The sequence below is a fragment of the Lactuca virosa genome, chromosome 2 (genome assembly GCF_052849685.1).
Source record: "Lactuca virosa cultivar CGN04683 chromosome 2, Lactuca_virosa_CGN04683_v6, whole genome shotgun sequence".
NCBI lineage: Eukaryota > Viridiplantae > Streptophyta > Magnoliopsida > Asterales > Asteraceae > Lactuca > Lactuca virosa.
In genome coordinates this window covers 83328924-83354837 of record NC_136427.1, presented here as the reverse complement: position 1 = coordinate 83354837, position 25914 = coordinate 83328924, and the positions used below count along the sequence as shown (strand labels likewise).

At 35.0% G+C, this 25914-nt stretch overlaps 1 protein-coding gene across 1 annotated transcript; it reads left to right on the top strand.

Moving 5' to 3' along the window:
• The first annotated feature begins 12348 nt into the window (after positions 1–12348).
• On the top strand, positions 12349–25396 carry LOC145159231 (disease resistance protein RGA2-like). The gene is made up of 2 exons (XM_079078165.1): positions 12349–12404; positions 21505–25396. The coding sequence occupies exon 2, from the start codon at positions 21510–21512 to the stop codon at positions 24588–24590; it is 3081 nt and encodes a 1026-aa protein (XP_078934291.1). The 5' UTR covers positions 12349–12404; positions 21505–21509; the 3' UTR covers positions 24591–25396.
• The last annotated feature ends 518 nt before the right edge of the window (positions 25397–25914 follow it).

The following is a 25914-nucleotide window of genomic DNA, read 5'->3' as shown; positions in this document are numbered from 1 at the left end:
ATATATGTTGTGTCTCCATAAAAATGGCCCTCAACCCGTAATATGAAAGCTAGGAAAAACTGCCAAAAGTTGGTTTATGGGTCGAACACGGCCCGTGTTGCACATAGAGTAAAGCTGACACGGCCCGTGTTCAGCGGGGTCAACAGCTCCTCTTTTTGGTCAACACGGCCCGTGTTGATTTGGCAGTGTAAATCCAACACGGCCCGTGTACCCCTCTAACTCCGAATCCAAACTTGATTTTTTTCAACTTTTTCATTCTTCGCCCGATCATCCCGAAATCTTCACCAATGCTTCCCGGCACCTCCCAAAGCGCGTTCCAACCTCTAGTTCACCTGAAAAGGACATGAAAATGTGCAAATAAGGTTGTTCTAGAGACTAACATGAAATATGATGAAATGCAAGACAAATGAAGGACAATTACGCTAAATAGATGCATGAAATGGGACTAAAAGGTGTGCAAAAAGGTGCACAAATTGCACCTAACAAAGTACCTCATCAGTTAGACCATCTCTGAGATGACATTAAGTCACCCACCCATGTAGATTTTCTATAATTGTATAAATTTTGAGGTGAGATTTCCTAGTCCTTATCAAAAAAAAGTTATTTAAAGGCTTGGGTGTTTATTTTATAATTAACTTATTTTTCTATATATTGTCCCTGGAAACATGCTTGTTGTATGTATCAAGTCTCATGTTCTATTGAAACATCGAGCATAGCCCAATGGATCACACAAACATCATTGTCTTTTGTTTGAGAGATACATGTCTAGTCCTCAAAGGTAAAGGGTTTTTCAAGTGTCAATAGTCTTCCTATTAAAACATAGGCTATCCAAGACACAACTTGCACTTGGTGTCCTTAACCTCTTCTATTTTCACCATATATTGGGGTATGACACGAACAAAACATTTCCTAATTATTCTTATGTTATTTTCTTTTATGTCAACAAAAAAACAAAAACAAAATGCAAGTGGCATGTAACATCCCAAAAATTTCAAAAAAAAATTTCATTTTTAATTCATTCCAAAACATTCAGTAATCATGTCAAGATAACCAAAAGTGTATCATAGTGCCATAATATCAGAGTACAATTCCCAAAATCACATAATACGGAAAACTTGAGTGAATGTGGTACGATTAAGCCGGGCCCTTCTCTATCAAGCTGGAAGTACCTTAAACATAAACTAAAAACTATAAACACAAAGCTTAATGAGTTCCCCCAAATACCCCATACCATACATACATAACAGTGAAAGCATAACTGGGTCTATTTCACCCCCCTTCAGTCTCTTTCAACCGGTACTGGTCTATTTCACCCCCTTTTGTCTCTTGCAATCGGTACTGGGTATATTTCAATCCCTTCGGTCTCTTTCAATTAGTATCAGGTATATTTCAACCCCTTCGGTCTCTTTCAATCAGTATCGGGTCAATTTCACCCTAAAGCTAGCATATAATCATAATAGTGAAAGTTACAGAGACATCAAACATATACAGGCAATATAGGAAATTGTCACGAAGACAATTATTATCCTATGCACATAATCTAGAGGGCCGACATTGGTACGTTCGACCTATGAGTATAGTAAAGGAAACTCACCTAAAATGAAGAATTCTGAAACACTATGATACAGTCCCTTTTCAGCACTGATTGCACCTGTGAATATACTTACACCAGATCCAGATAAAATCTTAGTTAATAGCCCAAATTCTCAACTTTGACCCAATGGTTAAACTTAGTCAACATTCAACAGTTAACAAAAGTCAAACTTCAGGGTGAATACGTTAAGCGTGATTAGGGCGTAAGCATGGAGTACACACCGTCCTGAATCGGGACCCCATACGAGTAAGTGCAGCATACTCAAACGTACGCCCATCGTACTCGGTCAGATGGTACTTTTCTACTAAGTGCTTATTCTCTTAAGTCCTTTCATCCAACACTCGGATCTAGTCCCACAGCATCATTCAAAGTCATAAAGTTTCAACCTTTACGACTTTCCATGTCTAGAAAAGGTCTAAAAGCGAAAACCTTAACTTATTAATCCATTAAGATATCATGACACTTGCATGGAAGGAATAGAAGGACCAAGATCACATTTTTATGGTTTCTAATACCTCCATAATGGATAACGTTTCCAAATTTATACAATATAATGATCCCAAAAAAACTAGATCTAGTCTTTAAGTCTCAAAGGGACCAAAAGTGCATTTTTTCAACTTAATCCATTAAGTCCAAGTCTCCAATCTTTAGATCTGAATCAATATGGTGTTTAGATGGATAAAGTTTCCAACTTTTACCATAACAAGATCACAAAATTTCAAGATCTAAACTTTATGCACTTAAAGTGACCAAAAGCTCATAACACCCAAAACAAGATAGATATAACAATTTCATCATCAAGGTTCAAACTTTATACCTCCAGAAGAAAGATCAAGGTGAACAAGGTCTAGATCTAAAAGCTCCAATGCAACGAACGCTTCATCAATGAGTTCCTTATTGTCCAAGGTACACCAAGAACACTCCAGAGCACTTAAAACATCTTATTTTTGCTCACAAGGCCCAAACTAAGGTTAGCGTTTCAAGAGAGGGTGTTGGAGAGGTGGAGGCTAAGAATGCAATGGGTTTGGGGAAATTGAGGAGCTTAAATAGGACTCAAACCACGAAAATAGGGGTTCATCATTGATCTCATACGTGTAACGTACTAGGGATGCCCTAGTATGCCTAGCATACTCTTCGCACGCCCAGCGTACGCGGCTAACCCAAAAAAAATTCCTAACTTCAAACGGACGTAACTTCTTCGTTTCAACACTGATTTTACGATCTTTATATCCACGGAAAGGTATTGAGGAGCTCTACAACCCTGTCTAATTTCATTTTACTTAAAGCACATCGAACTAAATCCATAATTAATAAAAGAAGTCTAAAACACTACTTTTCCCATTTTACCCTTTGACTCCAAATCACTGACCGAACTCTAGGATCACATAATCTACATTACCCACATCCAAGTGGGTCTAAACCTATCTTTCCCAAAGTGCGAAGCATTATGATACTTGATCTTTGGGTCATGGCCCTGAATTACGAAACAACTTGAAATAGGGTGTTACAACTCTCCCCCATTTAAATTAGATTTTGTCCTCGAAATCACACCTTTCTACTTTCCAGGCAATCAGATGATCTGACCATATCCTCCAGATCCCTGATAAAAGTCGACCCTAACATGTGATGGCTTTCAAATAATCGAACCCATTCTTAGCAGAACCCACATACTAACGATGAACGAATCCTTGCTCCCGTTGACATTAACCAATAAAGTAAAATCATCACTACTCAGCTCGAAACCAGGAATCCAATACCATATCTGACTTCCTGACATACAAAACCATTCTGAATCACAGCCAATATGGCTCCACTTCATAATCTTATCCGAACGAAATCCTTAAGATCTTAAATTATCCAGCTGCCCAACATTCACATTTTGGATCTATCTAAGGTCTTTTGAGCTCCGAGCTAATCTAAAAATTATCTGAAGCACTGAAATTCCGACTGGACGTTGAAACCAACATCCTTTCAAACGACTGCACCACGAGACTCTATCCAAGAGTCTGTCTTGAAAAGCTACCCTAACCTACTTGTATATAAGGCTTCAACAACCCTCCTGTTCTAACCAGTGATATAATAGCCAGTCGTCACAGCGGCACAACGTACTTACTTTACTCTAAATTATTGCTACACACCTAGCTATTGTCTTACATCACAACTGGCCCCATACGGCCCATAACCTTCCTTGATTACATGAATGTTGTGGCCTTCACACAGTCTCACTACCCATATTGTCATGGTCTAATCCCACTTAGAGGAAACTATGAGCCAAATCATAGATTCACCACACTCTCACAGCTGCTCGTTGACCAGGTGAATGCTACGGGTCACCCCGCAGTCTTACAACACTTCTACAACCATACACCAACCTAGTGAAAGCTACAGCTACTCCGCAGTATCAGAATCACTTCCACAACTGCACACTAACTTGGTGAAGGCTACGACTGCTCCGCAGTCTTACATCTCCCCGGTAACTGGATATTAACCGAAAACACTACAAGTCAAAACCTTGTCCTACCTGACTCTATCAGGTATTCGGGTCATGCTTCAGACCCCAAAGCCTTTATCAGACAAAAACAAGCAGAAAGGTCCTAATACAACCCTCGACCCGAACCTAGCCATGAATTTATATCATTTGCTCTAATGCTCACCAGTGACCGATGAACCCTCTGCCTTGCTTAACCTAAATCCTCTTGCAACCAGAATTTACTCTTTAGTTGACTTAGGACGATACCATGATGACTGGCCTTCCCAGTTAAGCATTAATCAAACAATATCTTATCCACACCACCTGATTAACTGGTCAAATCCTCAATGACCCAACCGTAGCTTTCCTCATACTCACAACCAGACCTATCTTGGATTCTTCCCGACATCAAGGAACCCTGACGCTCCCTCCAGATATATCGATCCAAATCCCTAACATGGGTACAAATTCTAAAATAGCCCACACTTGGAACTATCTCCGAATGTCCCAAGTGACCATCCCTCACTTGGATTCATCCACATTCTGATAATCTCGAAATCATTGGATTACTAAGCCATCCCATACTCTCCTTATCCAGCCATTACCATACTAAGCTTGTTGAACTAAGATACCATGGCCAAACAATATCGGGTGCCCATACCCGAAACCAGATGAAAATTTTTACTATTCTTAACAAAAGGTTTCTGTATCCAAAAGTATCTTCCCTGGATATAATTCCACATCCTTGTGTAATCCCAACTGATGACAAAGAACACGCATACCCCCAATTGGAACAGATAGATAATCACTTCAATGCTCTACTTACTACGGAATCAAACCTGAGACTGCTATAGACCCTAATTCCACAATCTAATAATTCTAAGCAACGTACCTATCATGTTCAATCAGAGATGAGAGGCTATATGGCGGATCTGACATCCAAGTTTTCCTGAGAACACAGCACAAAGAAATCGTTAGAGGACGACCAGGTGTTCTCCCGGGACGTCGCTCTGACGATCAAGTTAGCTTTCTTAGAGAGTTTTTTAGGGTAAATTCTGTGAGAGAGAAGATGGATCTCTTCCATGATGCGGAAGAGATCATTTTATACATGTTATTAACAGATCGTGGGGACCTCGTGCTGTGAGCAAGAGACGTGGCCTCCTCTTACCGGGAGAATTTCCCACGCTAACTAACTGCCAGGTGACGTCAGTTCTGGGCGTCACATGAGCCATTCGTCTCCTTGTGATTGGCTGTGAGTAAATGAGGAGATCACATGGAATGTTTTTTCCTTGTTATAGGAAACGAACTATTACCCCGCGCTGGAATGTGTGGGCCAAGATCGGGTCTCGGCCAAGGCATTGGCATGGTAACGCTCCGTCTAGGCCTTCCGTTAAGTTTAACGTGACTGTACAGGGTAACATTAACAGTACCTAAAATCCATGATATACTTTAAACAGAACATGACGATTGGTTCCCACGTGCGTTGACCTCTATTTTATACGGCTTAACACCTTCGAAGCATCCCAACTATAGACAATGAATGAGAACAACCAACGATCAAGAAGGTATTGAAAACAACCCGATAATCCAATGTTTTCCACTGAGCTAATCCTATGTAGAACTACATATACCCAACCCTGGAGTTGATTGACAGATCAACCACTAATTATCTTAAACTATAGGTAGCAATTTATACATCGAGCTGACAAATCCTTCAACAACCGATGCTCAACTTGAGAGACCTAACCACCTCTTGAATAGTTCACCAACCTTACCAAAAGGGACCACTGGCAACAATGAGCTCCTTGACTATCAGATTCCTGTCGCGAAGACAACACATGTATTTTCCGAGCACATATATCTGATGGCAACTTGCTCTGCACCCTCATCTCGAACCAGAGTCTCGCATACCGAACCGCCGATCCCTGAAACCCATTCTTTTGGAACCATGAACTTGAAGAGATCATTGATCTTCTAAGTAGCATACCCATTTCTCCCCCACTTGGGTTCAAACAATCACCAACTGACGTTGCAGACAACTACACTTCAAACGAGCTCGGCCAGATACATACCATCCCTGACTCTTGGAATGTATAACACAAAGCAAGACGATCTTCCAAATAAGACCAACAATTCAAAGACATTCTGAGTCTCAGATGGAGACCTTAGAAACTTCCCAGTCGTAACCGCCTGTATCATCAAGAATTTCATGTAAATGCATAAGCAATAACTATGATAGCCTCATATCATCGATTCTCCATCTAAGAACATTTGGACTACCACACACTTCGCCTCTGAATCCCTGACCTTCACTCCATCTCGAGACACAATCATAAAAAACATGAGGCATCATCCACATAGTCGATATACGACATAGACAACGAAAGTTGTCGTTCCTAATTCACTTCTCCTAATCGCCTGGAACACCTTGCCAGAACACACTCTAAATGAACTCAAGGAAGCGACACCCTGGTCCTCATTTTTTACAGTCTCCAAGAAAATGACTCTCTTTCAACATATGAAATTTTCACGAGGAAATCAACCTACAACAATCCTCTCGTGCATTTCCACCTTTGACGCAGATACTACAACCATCTGGTTTCCCCCACTGAGTTGTTCTTCGATCTTTACAATCATACGCTAGATCTCTCTTCCCACCAACATAGAAAACTAGAAGAGCAGAATCCTCTTCATAGAAAATGACATCATCAACCATCGGCCGATCACTCAATCTCAAGACTACAATCCTCAAGCCACTCATCCCAACTGTTCCCTCACCGAAACCCATGACTTAGACTGACACTACCTCAAGTAAGGCCCCTAAGACCTCGAAATCAACTACTCATCTAGGTCTACACTATTCAACCCCAACTGACATGGCCACTAATGCACAAACAATCACCAACCCCATCTTTTTCCTGGACAGCCATAACCGAATAGCATATAATACCCAAAATGCCATAACAGATTCATGGTGCCAAACTTTGTTCATACCCTCAACAAACTCTTTAGAATTTATAGGAATTTCCTTGACTTGAGTACGGATCCTGTGCTTCTAGTAGTACGGGCTCAATACTACCTTCCACACCCATCCGTACTTTCCTTAGAATCATCCTGAATCCTCTAAGTTACTTCCCTATTAATCCAAACAACCCTCATCAAAACAAGGCTCCTGGCACCAAATCGCCTCACAGGTTTTCCAAGGGCTACCAACAAACCACGCTTTGCCATCATCTGAAGAAGGAACTCCGCCTAACACTCTTTAACTTGCTTACGAATACAATTACATACCACCAACTCCAGATAATTCTTCGTATGAAAGGTCTCACACTACAATGGTTGGACTCAGACAAGAGCTGCATAATAGAGTTAAACCTAATCTTCTAAAATTATCTAATCCCTGTAATATGTAATTTAGTGTATTTATTTACTAGTTCATTGATGTTAATGGAAACTACTAAAAGAACAAAACAAGCACCATTCGAGTATTGAGTAATCGGAATCAAGGCATAACCTAAACATGCCAACCTATCACTAGTTGATTAGTACTAGCATGCAAATCTACAAGCTCATACAGTAGGCATATAAAGGCATTTCTCCTAGCATTCTATCATGCAATCCTAATCAGATCCTTAGCCCTAATATAGCATGTGATTCACATATTTTCAATTCAAACCATAACACAAAACATCTATGCATATTTTGGGAAAACTTACTTAAGCTCGGCTGATTGCACGCATCACATCCCTTTATTTTATTGGAAAACTTTTTAGAAAACCATTTCTTTTTATGAAAAACATACCAAATCCTCAATCTGAGTTCAGAAACGCCCAAAGGTATGCCCAAATCCCTTAAACCAAGGCTCTGATACCAACTTGTAACATCCCAAAAATTTCAGACAAAAATTTCATTTTTAATTCATTTTAAAACATCTAGTAATCATGTCAAAATAACCAAAAGAGTATCATAGTGAAATAATATCATAGTACAACTCCCAAAATTACATAATGCGGAAAACATGAGCGGATGCAGTACGATAAAGCAGGGTCCTCCCCTTTTGAGGTGGAAGTACCTGAAACATAAACTGAAAACTATAAGCACAAAGCTTAGTGAGCTCCCCCAAAATACCCATAACATACATACATAACAGTCAAAGCATAACTGGGTTTATTTCACCCCTTTTAGTCTCTTTCAACTGGTATTGGGTATATTTCACCCCCTTCAGTCTCTTTCAACCGGTACTTGGTCTATTTTACCCCCCTTTGGTCTCTTTCAACCGGTATCAGGTATATTTCTACCCCTTCGATCTCTTTTAAGCGGTATTGGGTCTATTTCATCCCCTACAGCTAGCATATAATCATAACAGTAAGATTCATTGACACATCAAAACATACAGGCAATATAGGAAATTGTCGTGAAGACAATTATTATCCTACAAACATAATCTAGTTGGTCGGCATTAGTACCTTCGACCAATAAGTATAGCGAAGGAAACTCACCTGAAATGAAGAACCAATCAAACACATACCGGAAATATAGGAAATTGTCACGAAGACAATTATTATCCTACGAACATAATCTAGTTGGCCGACATTAGTGCCTTCGACCCATGAATATAGTGAAGCAAACTCACCTGAAATGAAGAACTATTAAATACTACGATACGATCCCTTTTATACACTGCTTGCACCCGCGAATCTACCTACACTAGTACCAGATAAGATCTTAATTAATAGCCCAAATCCTTAATTGTTACCCACAGTCAAACTTGGTTAAAAGTCAACGGCCAATAAAAGTCAAACTTCAGGCTGAGTACGCCCAGTGTACTCAGCTCATACGTATGACGTATACACCATCCATAGTCGGGACCCATATAAGTACTAGCATCGTAGTCAAAGGTACACCCAACATACTCAGTCAAATGACACTTTTCCATTAAGTGCTTATTCTCTTAAGTCCTTTCATCCAACACTCAGATCTAGTCCTACAACATCAGTCGAAGTCATAAAGTGTCCACCTTTATGACTTTCCATGTCTAGAAAAGGTCCAAAAGCCAAAACCTTAACTTATTAATCCATTAACACATCATGACACTTGCATGGAAGGAATAGAAGGACCAATATCACATTTTTATGGTTCCAAATAGCTCAAAGAGACCAAAAGTACATCTTTTTCAACTTAATACATTAAGTCCAAATCTCCAATCTTCAGATTTGAATCAATATGGTGTTTACATGGATAAATTTTCCAACTTCAACCATAACAAGATCACAAACTTTCAAGATCTAAACTTTATGCACTTAAAGTGACCAAAAGCTCATAACACCCAAAACAAGTTACGTCTAACAATTTCATCATCAAGATTCAATCTTTATACATCCAGAAGAAAGATCAAGGTGAACAAGGTCTGGATCTACAAGCTCCAATGCAACCAACGCTTCTTCAATGAGTTCCTTATTCTCTAAGGTGCACCAAGAACACTCCAAAGCACTTAAAAACACTTTATTTTTACTCACAAGGCTCAAACTAGGGTTAGGATTTCAAGAGAGGGCGTTGGAGAGGTGGAGGCTGAGAATGGAAAGGGTTTGGGGAAGTTAAGGAGCTTAAATAGGACTCAAACCATGAAAATAGGGTTTAGGCATTGATCACGTACGCCAACATACGCCTGGTACGCCCAACGTACTCCTGGTACGCCCAATGTACGCAGATAACCCAAAAAAAATCATCCTAACTTCAAACGGTCATAAGTTCTTCGTTTCAATTTCGATTTCGACGATCTGTATATCCACGGAAAGGTATTGAGGAGCTCTACAACCCTATCTAACTAATTTTGACTTAAAAAACATCGAACTAAAATCCATAATTCATAAAATAAGTCTGAAGCACTACTTTTCCTATTTTACCCTTTAAGTCCAAAGCACAAACCAAACTCTTGGATCACGTAATCTACATTACCCACATCCAGCTGGGTCTAAACCTCTCTTTCCCAAAGCCCAAATCCTTATGATACTTGATCTCTGGGTCACAACCCTGAATTATGAAACGACTTGAAATAGGGTGTTACATGGCATGCGCTATTAATGTTGTGAAAAAGGGGGAAATTTTTTTATTAGTTTTGCTTTGTTTTACTTATCTTCAAAAGAAAAGCATACACTCTTAAACAAGAAGATTATTAATCTAAAGGGAAGCAGTCCTCAAATGTTGTTTATCTAAGGGGGAAGTAGAAGTCAACATATTCTCTAGGTGTACTTATTTATTTCATTCTTTATTAGTTTAGTTTTGAAATCATCAAATAGGGGAGGTTATTGCATATATATTTGTATGGATTTGAATATGCAAAAAGTTACACATTATAGTTATAGTTTTCCTACTTATTATAGACAGGCGGCCTTGTCTAAGAAAGTGTAATTAATACAACTTAGATAAGCTAATTTGTCAGAGTTTGTTTATTTTTTTTAATCTGACTATACGTTGAAGATTATGAACTATGATATTAAAGATATATGTTACTGCTCTAGTAAACCTTGAAGTCTACATATCAAAGAAAAAATACCAGATATGAGATGCTTTAGCTAATCAGATCTTGAACCGAAGATGCTGAAGATTTCTATTGTTGTAGAAATTCGGGTGCTTATGCAGATTATCTCCTGATGACCAAAAGACATTGAAAGTATTATAGCACAAAGGTCATCATTCACTGAAGAATTGATGAATTGGTACTTATACTCATAAGCTTGTTTAGACATTGATGACTGATCAGTGTGTCCATACACTGAAGTTCTTATACACTAATGACACACTAATGTCATGATACATTGAAGATCTTATAAACTGATGGTCAAACTCCACCAGCTGAAGTTGAAGTTGCCTGAGCTGAAGCTGAACCTGATCAACAGATTGACTCACTAATGTTGATGCCCTGATCAGTAGATGTTGTGCTAGTGCTAAAGTCTGATTTTCCAAAGCAGGTAAAAATTACTTGGTGAAGAAATATTCTGAGGATCTTATCTTATATGTTCATTAGTTACCAGATCTACATTTATCGTAGAAGATTCAAGCACTCGAAATCAGGGAGCTGTTTTTATCAGAAGATCTGATGATTATCTACATCATTCTCATCTCCTACCTTTATGGTAGTCAGTTAGATTAGACTAGTATATATAAGGAGATGTTCATATGTGGAATGTTGATGATATGTATTGTACTCTATGTGAAAGAGTATGTGTAGAGATATCTGAGAGTTCTTTGTGAGTTCTTACAGAGAATTCATATCATTTTTTATTTTTGAATCGAGTTAAAAAAAACCCGACAAATAAAATTGGTTTTTGTTTGTTGAATACTTGCGTTATTATTCGGCGTATCTATTAGATTCATACACAAGTGTTCGGATCACGAGATCAGTAAATGATTTTGTAATTAAATAAATACTTTTAATTAATTAAAATGGTAGAATATTAATCAATTCCTTTAGATTAATTGGAATATTCTAGACATCTTCAAAAAGAATGATAGGAATGATTTTATCCTAAAGACTATGATAATGCATGTTATAGAAAAGGATAAAGACTCTCTTAGGAATCTGAATGACCTAAGGATTAAGTTTTTATAAATAGGATTCTAGGAATTTGAATGGCATAAGGATTAAGTTGGCTTATGAATTAATTGTGTATGTTTTTAAATATTTTGTAAATTAGTTTTTGTATAATTTTAAATAATTTGTATTTGTATTAAAATAAAGAAAAATGGACTGTGATGGATGAGAAATATCGTTTCCATTTGTTTGGGATGGATGGGTAGAAAATAAATGGAAAAAAAAATATTGATGTTACCATCATATGACAAGTGAGCTCGGAACGATGATAAAAAAAAATAAATATCCTTCACGTTTAAAAATGTTACTCGGCTCAAAATAATTGTAAAACTAGATGAAAAGAAAAAACATATATTTGCAAAATCTAAATACGTTTTCCAATTTATGATGTATTTAGTAATATATGAATATTTTCCAATTTATAGATGAATTTTGCATATTTTTTTTTTTTTGGTCTTGAATCTTTTAACAAAATTTTATTATGTTATAACTAAACATATAAACATAATCTTATTATAAATATTTATTTGTAACCGCTAGTTATACACAACTATAGAATTTGAATAAAAACCTATTTATATAAATAGAAATAGACACATAATATAATATTTAATATAGTCAACGGTCAGCACATCCTTGTCCTTTTATTTGTATATATACTAAATGATTTCTATTTATTTTCTTCACAACTCACAATTTTATCCTCTGAATCTTGAATCATTTTCTGTGAAGAAAGAAAAGTCATACAGGTATTTTTTTTTTTTTGTGCAATATTTACTTACATATTTGTTATATTGTGCATGTTATTTTGCTTCCATGCATCCAAACCATTTTATGTTGCCACGATACCTTCTTTCTGTTAATGTGCACCACTTCACACCCACCCTTTTTCTACTTAAGCAGATATATAATTGTAAAATTAGCTATATCTTATATATATGTTGGTTTAGGTGACACTTATTGAATATAGAACGTAAAATGGCCAAAGGAAATAAATGTTTGATAGCTGATATATATAAGCCAGATTTTGGCATGTCTTGAAATTTGATGGTTCGCATAAGGCGTATATTGAACGGAAGTTGATTGTTACACAACTTGTTATAATATATAATTGTTAGGAACACATAGCACTTTAATATGCAATAAAGAACAAACAGTTAATCGTTGCTGAGGCCTAGAATCGGAAGAAAGGAAGAGATGATTGGATCATCTAGTGTCATCTAATCAGTCAAAGAGAAGCATTATTTATACTGTACACTGGTGTTATTAAACATCAAAACGGAACAGTCAATTAAAGAACATAATTAATTGAAAAATCAAAATCGAAATATAGGATTAATAGCCTTTAATTCGGGTTTGTAACCGAAAAGAAATAATTGCAAAAGGTCCTTGAACTTTATGGTTGACTGCTGGTGCATTTGTACCACATGACGCGCACACACAAGTTCAATGAACCTAAGTTATTTCCTTTTCTTTCTACCACCTAAAAGGATCGAACAAAAACCTACTTTTAACTCCTTTGTTAATTTCTTCCAACTATCCCATTTTGTCAAATAATTTTTCATTCATCTTTAATCCGTTTTGGACATGTAATATCAAAACGAATGTATCACGCAGAAGAACACGAACATCTAATCATTTTTCCATTTTGATTATATTTATAGTCCGAAAATTATGCAAAAAAATATTGGTTAAAACCAATTGTCCAACAATAATAACATGTTTTTTTCCTTTATAAACATATATTATTATGTATGTTAATAATTTGTTGTGTACTAATCAATTTTTATATTAAATTTAGTTGGTAAATAATCGTATGCTATAATATATGTACATGTGTTAGACCATAACAATATTAACTTAAAAGATTTTGGGAGGTGACCATTTTTTTTCACAAGAAACGTAAACAAACTTCAAAAATTATAATTTTCAAAACAGATATAAATTATTTTACTTATTATTTCAAACAAAAAGCAATTTCGATAATTGTTTTTTAAACAATTTTCAAAATTGTTTTTTTGTTCAAAAATTACCTTTTAGTTTGAGAAAACTAAACAATTTTGACATTCTTGTTTTCAGAAAAATTGAGTTTGAAAATCCATGTTTAATTTGAAAATTTCAAAATCTAGCATAATATTCATACTTCCATAATCAATTTCTTGAATATATGATTTAACGTTTAGACTTACCATTTTGTTGCTTTTGTCATGTCGCGTAACATAACAATAATGAAGGTGCGTTTAAATTTAAGATAATTGTTTATAGATATATAGACTTTAAAAGTATGAAGTATAAATTGAATATTAGACTATGTAAAATTTTCATATGTGGAGCCTTAAGATTAACTCTCCAAAAGAGTCGTTATAGACATAATGGAACTACAACATATATAATCACTTATAAGACCGTATTGCGCTTAAGTGAGATACACTAACACTCATTCTCAGAGTCGGAGACTCGATGAAGATAAATATGGATGTATTGTCATATTGAACCACGGGGTGTGAGATGTCGGCTCTAACACCATGTAACTATATGTGGAGGTCTATGATTAACTCTCCAAAAGAACCCTTGTGGAGAAAAAGAAAACTCCAACATATATAGTCACTTATACGACCGGGTTGCTGATGTAACGTATACTAACACTCCCCTCAAAGTCTAAGGCTAGATAAGGATAAATATAGATGTGCTAAACCTATTACTCCGTATTACAAATTTTGATTTGGTTTGTATATAGTAATTCTAAATATAAAGTATGTTGGATTAGATGGCATCAAAACCTAATTCTAAGTTAACCTATGTCAGAAAAGTCCTCTTATATATATATATATATATATATATATATATATATATATATATATATATATATATATATATAGCTTCAACTATTCTAACTAATTATTGTGCGGATATCGTATGCTGTGAGAATGATAAAGAAAATATGGTGTTTGATAATATAAATACATTCAATCTTACATAACTATTGTCATTAACATACATTCTCACTAATTAAATCGTCTATAAAGTTATTATACACTTATTATTATTATTCTCATTTCTGTCAGAATGTTTATTGGGTCGTATTCTGAATGAATATGAGTGCAAAACGATGTGTGAGAACAAAAATAAATAATAATTAAAGAGAATACATGAAAATGACGATATTTTTGTAAGGTTGAACGTATTCGCATTGCTAAACAACTTATTCTCTTACTAATTCTCATCATATACGATATCCGCACAATAATTAGTTAGAATAGAATAACCTAAGCATATATATATATATATATATATATATATATATATATATATATATATATATATATATATATATATATATATATATAGGGAGTGGTTCAAATAAGAACCAAAAAGGTGAAGAACCCTAAGAACCAATTTTTTTTTTCATTAAGGACATTTTCGACAAACTAAACATTAATATATTATATTAAACAAAACTTTTCCATTTTTTACTTTACTAGTTGTTACTTGTTGTCGAAAAGTCGTCGGACCAACTTCAAACCGCCGCTGGAGTAACACCAAATGCAATGACATTTTTCTAAGTGTATTCACAGCATAATAGAACAAACTTTGTAGTTCTCATTTTTTGGTAATATTTTTTAACACGTCATTTTGTTTTTGCATACAAAACTTTAATAAATAAATAAAATTATGCCTGGATATAATTAATTTTCTTTTTTTCTTTGTAAATTGTAAATTTCTTAAAAAAAATATTGTTATTCACAGTTTAAAATATCATATTCACAGTTTAAGAAACATATAAATTTACTAATACATAGTTTAATATTTCATGCATACCTTCATTCAATTTTTAAGACAAAGTTTATATAAAATATACAACTTAATAAAGTTCACTTTTAGTTTAATACAAAAATTTCACAACATAAATCATGCAATCCATTATACACTGATTCCCATAAATAAAAAAAGTCAAATCAAAACTCTACCACCACTAACTACCATACGCTACGACCAACCACGTGTGTCACCGTCGCAATCATTCTTCTTTCCAACTCAGGTCTTTATATTTAGAATCAAAATAATTAATTGAGAGCTTAAATACTCTATTCACAATTTAATAAACCAATTAATTCATTTATTCAGAGTTTAATGCAAAATAATTATAAAAACTAATACATTCTTACACATTTATACAACAAAAAAATATATTCATAGGAAAATTATTTTAAACATTCATATGTAAATCATTTATATTTTAACATAAAATTCATTAAAATTTATAACTTAATACAGTCAATTCATAGTTTTAGCAGAAAATTCACAGCTTAATGCAGTAAGTTTACAGTTTAAAACATAAAAATCAAAATTTAATACATAAAATTCACAATATAATATACAAAGCCAATAATTTAAACATACAAATCACAGCTTAATGTAGTTAATTCATAGTTTAAACACAAAAATGATAGCTAAATGCAAAATTTCACATCTTAATACAATAAATTTATAGTTTAATACATAAAAATATATAATTTCACATCCATATTATCAACTTAAAACTCTTAATACAGTTAATTCACAGTTTAATATACAAATTTCACTACTTAGTACAACAAATTCACAGTTCAATACACAAAATTCTCAGCTTAATATAATAAATTCACAGTTTAATGAAATCAATTTACAATTTAAAACATAAATTCACGGTTTAACACTCAGAATTCACAAGACAATAAATTCATAGTTTAGTACACAAAAAAAATGCATTCACAACCATATTCTCAAATTAATACTTACAATAATATCTTTAAAGCTAGTGCTTCTTTCAATGTTTAACTTACACTATATTCATAATTTAAATTTTACATACTTTATTGAAAATTAGAGAAATCATATTTATGTATAATGAGAAGCAAACACAAAATTCATAAAAAAAAAAAATTAACACAAAATTCTTAAAAAAAATTCACGGTTTTAAACAGTTAATTCACAATTTAATATAGTTAATTCACACCTTAATACAGTCAATTTACAGTTTAATGCACAAAATTCACAATAAATATAATAAATTTTGTACGTAGTCCGGTTTACCTCATTTGTATATGATTTTTTAGAAACGTATTTTTTAATTTGCATGTATAAAAAAAATATTTTATCAACTTATATGTATAGAAAAATCGTATTGTATACATATAAATGAATAAAATATGTTATATATATATATATATATATATATATATATATATAAAAGTTAATAATTTTTTTTATTTTATATGTTTAAAATTATGCTTTTTTATAGTCATAAAGTTAAAAAAAAATAAGCTTTTTTTAACTTTAGTTTTAAAAATAAATAATTATATATTTTGTATTTTAAAATTAAAAAAATATGTATTTATACACCAGATATAAATATGCTAAAGGGGATATTTAAGAAATATTGTCAATGGTTCATTGGTCAAGTAGTTTGCTTTGGGACCTAGAGATGAGCAAAGGAACGGACCTAACCGGAACCGAAACCGGCCCGGGAACCGAACTTGGTGAAAAATAGGAACCGAACTGTACTGCTGTTTCTACCGGTTCTTGCCGTGTCTTCAATGTTGGAACCGATCCTCGAGAAAATACTAACATACGGTTCCAGTTTTTGTCGGTTCTATCGGGTCCAGTTCCTACCGGATCCCGGTTTCAAAAATCCACAAGAATATCATCCCGGTCCCAGCCCTACCGGTTCCATCGGGTTCCAGTTCCGGTACCGGTTCCAGCCGGTTCCCGGTCCATATGCTCATCCCTATTGGGACCTTTTTGTCTTTGGACGAATCCCTCTTTCAACTTTTATTCTTAAATTTTCAATTAGGTTAGGCGGAGTTTAGGCACTACGATCCTCGCTAAGAGTCGATAAGATTTTGAAACGCCACCCCTTAGCCCTAGTTAGGGGAGTCGCTAAAAATGTCTCGCTAGTCGCTACAGGTTTAGCGAGATGTGAGAGAAAGGCTTGCAGCGATTTGAAGGCTATGATTGGTTAGTTTTTTCATTCATTTATTCTCCAAAATAAAAATAACACTAACATTAAATGCTACCACTCTATCTTTTTGCCACCATTCTTTTCATCCTATATGGGTCAAAAAAATCTTATGTAGCTAAAAAATATACAATATGGCAAGATGCTAGGAGTATTACCAGTCCCCTTTACCTTTGTGGTCAAGTCAAATAATCATGTTTGAGAATAATTATTTATGTCCCGTAAGAAACTGATAAAGAAGATGGTCCAGTTCGTATAAATAATCATGCTTGAGAATAAGTATTTATGTCCTGTAAGTGGCAAACCTAATTGACTTACAAACCTAATTGCATGATGTCCAGCCAAAGTGACATGTCAGCACTTGTGATAACCGGTTGGTGACCCGGAAATGACTCCAAAACAAAAAGTTATGGCGAATCTGGAACTAAAAGGAAATTTTATTTATTTATTTATTTATTTTTATTTTTTTTACGTTATTAACCCTTTATCTTATAACATTATTATATAACTGGGTGGCCCACGTACAAAGCCCTCTTTACCTTAATCATCTTCTTCCGGCCGATCGCCCACCACAAGAAGAATGCTCATGTAGGAAAAGAAAAAAGGAAAAAAATCAGGAAAAACAAATACAAGAAACAGATTTGTTTGAATAACTCAAGTACATAAGAGTTTACGATGGGTTTCAGTTACAGCTTTCAGATTCTTCCAACCATTTCTTCCTTTGTTTTCTTCCTTTTGCTGTGCTCCACTGTTTTCCCGGCCATATCAGCGGCACAATTTGAAGATTTTCGATGAATGAATTAAAATTTCCAGCCAGGGGAAGAGTCAAAGAAAATTAGATTGATCAGAACCCATCTCATGAAAATTAACAAACTTTCTCTCAACTCAATAAATGTAACTGTCTAGATTGTTACCATAAACACCCATTCTTACTAAAGCGTCAAAATCATACAATCACTTCGCATTATCATCCCCTGTTTTTGCGTGTTCTTCAAAACATATCTCATTTTATTCCATTAAACTAATTTATCTCAGAGTTCGGATGGGGATATATGGAGTGTGTTTTGGTTCATTGTAAACCAGCTTTTGATCATCTTGTGCTGAAAGAAAAAAAAAGCCATTGGTGGTTTCACATTTTTATCAATGAAAATATCTTGGGAAAATCGTTTCCACTTCAAACATAGAACAAAACATAATACAAAAATGTAAATCCTTGGTTGATTTGGGCTATAATTAGTTCAAGATTGTTCCTCATTGACTTGTTCTTTATTAGCCCTCCAACTGATCGATTAAATGTTTCTATGCATTGTACCGGGGCTTGAAAGTGGGTGGGTAGTGGGGTGGGAGTGGTGGCATGAGGGTGAGTGTCTGTTTAGATTTTAGAAACACTTTGGAGTTATAAAAAAATTTGGAAAATAATAATTATCAATTTTCTAAAATTTTCTAAGTTTTTTTTTTACTTTGGAAAATAAAGATTTTTCATTTTCTGTAAAAAAAAATTTTAAAAAATTGTTGAACTAAAAGCGTTTTCAAAATTCTCATTTTTCTTTGAATTTTTTTCCTAGTTTTTCGGTAACTAAACACACCATAATTCTCTCATGCTAAGGCCATCCAAAGTGGGAGCCACATACCATGTCCATGGTTGAGGTGGCAACGACCACAAGCGATCACACCATCCCCTTTTGTGTCGTGGTCGTGGCCGTGGTGGGTTGTGGTCAACACCACATTAGAATAGTCATGGTGGGCTTCTTCTCTCTTGCAACATCTTTATCTGTTTTTTCTCTCTCCTTCAAGGTGGTAAGTATACCGATGGGTTGTGGTTGTTTGTGGTGGCTAACATGGAAGCCCTTCACAACCTTTGGCGCGGACAGTATACCAGAAGGCCTAATGTTCATCACTTAACGATGTCTATTGCCATCAAGGTTTGATTTTGGGTCCGACTTTTCTTCATATATCTGTTTGTTTATAGATGGGTTAATTTTTCGATACTTGAGCGACAATTATTAGTGGCAATGGCTACATGATGGTACCTGCAAACCGCTATGTGTGGCTATGGCATATGGGGAAGAAATGGGTAGGGGAATAAGAAAGACGGAGAGAGTACATTTATTCTTTATTTTAGGATTTAGTAATATATAAGAAAAAAATAAAATAAATGGCAAAAATGTCATTTTGCAAGGATTTAACAAAATATAAAGTAAATTACAGGAATGATCCTTGTGGTTTGAGATAATTTACTTAGTTAAGCACTAATTTCTTTTAACTTGGACGGTCAAATGATATGTTTTTTTTGCATGTTTGGTCCTTCCCATATATATATATATATATATATATATATATATACATATATATATATATATATATATATATATATGGGTAAAATGAATATACCTAACAATCTTATATAAGCTTAGGTACCTAACCACATCATATTACGTAATTTTGTATCATATTTGCATTGTAATCGCCAAAAGTTCTTAAAATTCAACCTCGTAACTTGATTACTTCCAAAACCTTTGGACTTTCACCATTATCTTCCTTCAAATGACGTCTTTCTGTCGAATACCTCCTAGTGGGCTTCATATACTACCGCTACAATTCAAATGATGTAAGAGGAATATAAAGGTGAATGTCTGAAAATGTTGGAAGTAAATCCAGTTAAGGGTTGAAATTTAAGAACCTTGGACGATTGCAATGAAAATATAATGTAAAACGACGTAGTATAATGTGGTTAGCTACCTAAGCTTATATAAGGTTGTTAGGTATATTCTCTTTACCCTATATATATATATATATATATATATATATATATATATATATATATATATATATATATATGTGTGTGTGTGTGTGTGTGTGTGTGTGTGAAAAGACTATATTGCCCATATTTTTTCCAATTAATTTCATAATTTATAATTACACAAATAAAATTGCACATCCCCCACTCCTACCCTTACGCATGTATCTTCCCTCGTGTCCTCTCCGAATGGAACGATGTAGACCGTCCAAGTTAAAGACATATAGTTAAAGACTACCCACACAAATTACCCGAAACCACATGTACCATTTGTGTAATTTACCCCTTGAATAAATAAATGGTTTTTAAATGTAGGGACCAAGTTCAGAAAAAAAAAAAGTATCATGTTTTTACCTGTGCAAATTGAAATTTTTTTGAATCTTATCTATAGTTTTTAGAAACCAAATTTGCAGTTTATTATCAAAGGGCATTTGGCTTATCAATATCATGAGTTGATAAATATGTCTCTCTCAAAGGGTATTTGCTTTAACAATATCTGAGTTGATAAATATGTGTCTCTCAGCCAAAAGCCAAAAGTTGAGGTTTCAATTCCAGCTATGGACGAAAGATATAGATTTAAGAGTAAATCATTGTGTATATGTAAGCTGTTCTAATATATAAAAAGAAATTACATTTTACTCTTATTTATTTATTTATTTATTTATAAATCTAACAGAAAATCTAAATCAAACAGAAAACCATCTTTTATTTTATGCTTACACATGCACACTACTCTACTCTTCAATCTAAATCTAACAGAAAACCATCTTTTATTATAATTAAGTGATCTTGTTTAATTATTATGTTTATATTCATACAACAACATGCATACGAAACTAAAAAAAAATAAAAAAAATAAACTGGTGTATATGTACAAAATATTGCATACAAAAAGTACGAGAGTAAACAAAATGATATATTAATAAACATAAAAAAGAGTAAGAAATGAAGAAAGGACATGCTTGAGACTTGATTTGTTTCCGTCACATTTCACTAGCTTCTTTCCATCCCTCTCAGTCTCTCTCATAATCTCACTCTCTTGATTTCTCAACAGTGAAAATGGCCGAAGCTTTAGTAGTTATTGCCGCCGAGGGGATACTGAAAAAGGTGTTGACTATCGCTGTCGGTGAAATCGCCATTGCTTGGGGTTATGAAGAAAAGCTTACTGGCCTCCACAGAACATTGGAGATGGTTCGTGCCAAGTTGCTCGATGCGGAGGGAAAAAAGGATACACAGGCGGCTGTGATGGTGTGGCTGAAGCAGCTAAAAGATGTTGTGGGTGAAGCTGATGATGTGTTGGATGAGATTGATTACCAAATGTTGAGGCGTAAGATAAAGAAACGAGAGCAGGGTGAAAGAATGGTATCATCTCTTCCAGTCTTGAAAAAGTTTTCAATTCATAATGAAATAGGTCATAAAATCGAAAATATCAATAAATCGTTGCTTGAGATCTATACACAAGCCAACAGTTTAGGACTACAAAACGAGCACCCTGTTGAGCCTGTTCCAGATCGCCTCTATCGGGAGACTGTTCTGTATCGAGAAGAATTTAAAATTGTAGGGAGGGATGATGATAAACTACGTATCATAGAGCTTTTAACGGTATCAAGAACGGAAGAAAAATTTACGGTTGTTCCCATTGTGGGAATGGGCGGTATTGGGAAGACAGCTTTGGCTAAGTTGGTTTACAATGATAAAAAGAGCAAGGATTATTTTCATGTGAGAGCATGGTTGTGTGTGTCGGTTAAGGTTGACATCATCACTCTTCTTGCAAAGATCTATGAATCTCTTGCTGGAAAGAAACCAGAGTCAGAATCTAAGGTCAATTTAATTAAAAGTCTTGAAGAGAAGTTGAGAGGAAAAAAATATTTGCTCGTCTTGGATGACGTTTGGGTTGAAGAGAGGCCATACTGGGAAGAGTTTAGGACTTGTATGTTAAATGTAAACTCACAAAATGGAAGTGGCATTCTTGTCACTACACGGAAACTTGAAATCGGAACTCACGATATGATCAGGGATTCGTGTCGTCTAGAAAGGCTTTCCAATGATGAGTGTTGGTCAATCTTTAGAGAAAGAGCATTTGTGGCAGAAGAATCGCCTTCGGCGGAATTGGAGGCGATAGGTCGTGAGATTTTGAAAAAGTGTAGTGGTTTACCGTTGGTACTAAATGTATTAGGTGGCATGTTGGCAAATTGCAGTGATCCAGAGAAATGGTTGTCCATCAAAAACAGCAAGGTTTGGGATTTAGAAGAAGGAATGGGTAAAGTTCAAAAGAGTTTAGAACTGAGCTTTGATAATCTTCCTAATTCTATTATCAAGCAATGCTTTGTATATTGTTCCATCTTTAAGAAAGATACGATCATGGAAAAGGGAGAACTAGTTCGACTTTGGATGGCTTTAGGGTTGGTTCAAGCTGATGAGGCAAAAAACAAGGAGATGGAGGATGTGGGAAATGATATTTTTCAAATATTGGTTAACAATTCGTTGTTCCAGTTAGATGTTAAAAAGGATGGGTATAGTCACATCACTCATTGTAGTATGCATGATCTGGTGCATGATCTTTTGTTATCACTTTCGACACAAGAAATCTTAGTTCTGACGGGTGTGAAGAATAATGATATCACTCGTATTCCTCAGGTTAAGCATCTCGTTTTTTACCAATTGTTTGAGGAATCAGAAGGCAAGATTTCTAAGCTCATTGAAAGGGATACAGTGGCTAGAAGATTGCGTACATTGTTCATCGAGGGTGAAGTTGAGAAGAAATTTTCATTTCAACGATTCAACTGCATGCGAATCCTAAAACTCAAAGGATATCATATACATAAGTTACACGATTCAATTGGAGAGTTGGTGCATCTCAGGCATCTTGATTTGTCATATACGGAGATCTATGTTCTTCCGGAATCTATTGGTAAATTATACCACTTGCAAACTCTAAAGTTGCCTTTTGGATTCGAGCAGTTCCCAGAATCCATGAGAAATTTGATAAGCCTGCGATATTTCCAGGGTCACATGGAGATTCCCGCCAATATTGTAGGACACCTGACCTCTCTTCGAAATTTGTCTTCCTTCACAGTGCTTAGTAGTATGGGACATGGTATTGAAGTGCTACGTCATCTAAATAACCTTAGCGGATATCTCTGCATTTCCGCTCTAGAAAATGTTAGCAGGAAAGAGGATGCTGTCAAGGCAGATTTAGCTAGCAAGAAAAAGTTATCCAATATTGGATTCGAATGGAGTGGGCACAATAAAGGTGCCAACAGAAACAACAAGGATGTATTGGAAGGCTTGCAACCCCCTGGAGATCTGAAAACATTGACAATTAAAAGATTTTCTGGTGATAATTTTCCGGAATGGGTAATGAAGATGGCAATCAATATCGAAGGGAAATGGACACCCCTTAACAACCTCATGTCAATCACATTATCTGACTGTCGTAGCTGCCTCTCTCTTCCGACACTTGAGCACCTACCACATCTGCGGGATCTTGTGTTGGAGCATATGGACAGCTTGACATGCTTAAGGAGTTCTGATGTTACTGGATCAACGAAGCCTTTGTCTCTATCGTTGAGATCTCTAAAACTATGGAATATGAAAAGACTGGAATGGTGGATAGCTGGAGCACCCAACAGCTCAAAAATGATATCGCATGTCCTTGAGAAGTTGGTGATTGGTTATTGCCCAAAGATTATTCTCTTAGATGAATTCCATCCCCACTCTCTTGTTTCCTTAGAGATATCGAACTGCAATGGTCTAGTGTTCATTAAGAGCATACAAGGCCTAACATCTCTTGAATCTTTATCTATCAATCGTTGCCATAGTCTTTTAGGAATAGCCAATTTTTCTGGTGATAATTACCTGCCATCTGCAATTGATATTGAAAGGAAATGGACTCCCCTTGACAAGCTGGTGGAGATCAAATTATCTTTCTGTAGGAGCTGCCGCTTTCTTCCAATGCTTGAGCTGCTACCACATCTTCGGGATCTTGTGTTGGAGCATATGGACAACTTGACATGCTTAAGGAGTTCTGATGTTACTGGATCAACGAAGCCTTTGTCTCTATCGTTGAGATCTCTAAAACTATGGAATATGGAAAGACTGGAAAAGTGGGTAGATGGAGCACCCAACAACTCAAAATGATATCACCTTTCCTCCAGAGCTTGGAGATTGGTCTTTGCCCAAAGATTATTATCTTAGATGAATGCCATCTCCATCCTCTTGTCTCCTTAAGTATATGTTACTGCACAGGTCTGGTGTCCATTAAGAGCATACAAGGCCTCACATCTCTCAAAATTTTAGTAATTTCCAGTTGTGATAGTCTTTTAGGAATAACCAATTTGCCCAACCAGTGTCATTCTTTGAAGACTTTGAAAATTACCAACTGCAGCAAAATGAATTCCTTGCCTCTAAAAATGTTTGACTGTTTTGCCTTCTTAAACCATTTGGTACTTGGTCCGTTCTCAAAGGAGCTCAATTCTTTCCCGAGTCTCCAAGGCATTGAGAAGTTAAGGAACCACCTTCACAAGTTATCTTTGGAAGGTTGGGATGATTTGGAGTCAATGCCAGAAGAAATACAACAGCTCACCTCACTGACTTGGTTACAAATACGTAAATTCGGAATACAAGAGCTGCCTATGTGGTTAACTAACATGTCATCTATCCGACATTTGAGGTTCAATGGTTGCAATGGGCTAAATAAAGAAACGGTTAAACGGGGAGCACCGCGTGAAGCAAATTCTGTCAGCTTAAATGATTCGAAGGTGTACATTAATAGAGATGTTAATTAGTTATTTCAGTGTGTTGGAGTATAAATACGTTGTATCATTTGTTCCTCCTGTTGTTCAAGTATAAAATCCCGTCCGACTTTCTCCCTAGCGATCCATTTGTATGAGAAATCGCTATTCTTTAACATTTGAAAGAGACAAGTAGAAATGTTGTGTAAAACTCCAAACTTTTTATGAATTTAATTTTTAAACACTTTATACTAAAATGCAGAACACTCGTTCTCTCACTTACTACTTAAACCTACAACTTCTTATCGCAATTAATCGACCAAGTTGCAAAGTTCATTTCTGCTTTATTTTCTTGTATAATTCATCATTGGAATTTTCTGCAGATTGCCTCTCATTCATTGAAACTGATTTGTACTACACCTACAAAACTACTAATATAACTTAATTGACTACAAGTCTAATGTTTCTAAGGTCTATCTTAGCATCATTAGTGACAGAGATACCACACTAATTACTTTCGGGATGAATTACAAAATGATAGATCAAGTGAAATACCAAATATGAAAAAAATGTAAACCACAATCAACATGTATAGTGTTGTGTTTAACTCAAAAATGTACGTCTCAGTTAGCACTCATTTTCAAATCCTCCAACTTTGTGACAATTTCAGCAAATAATATTGATGACGATTCCACATTGCAGGGCATATCATTAACTTTTCACCAATCTAA

What these genes read in the sequence shown, in the direction of transcription:
- LOC145159231 (XM_079078165.1), top strand. Translation starts at nt 21,510, where the DNA reads ATGGCCGAAGCTTTAGTAGTTATTGCCGCCGAGGGGATACTGAAAAAG.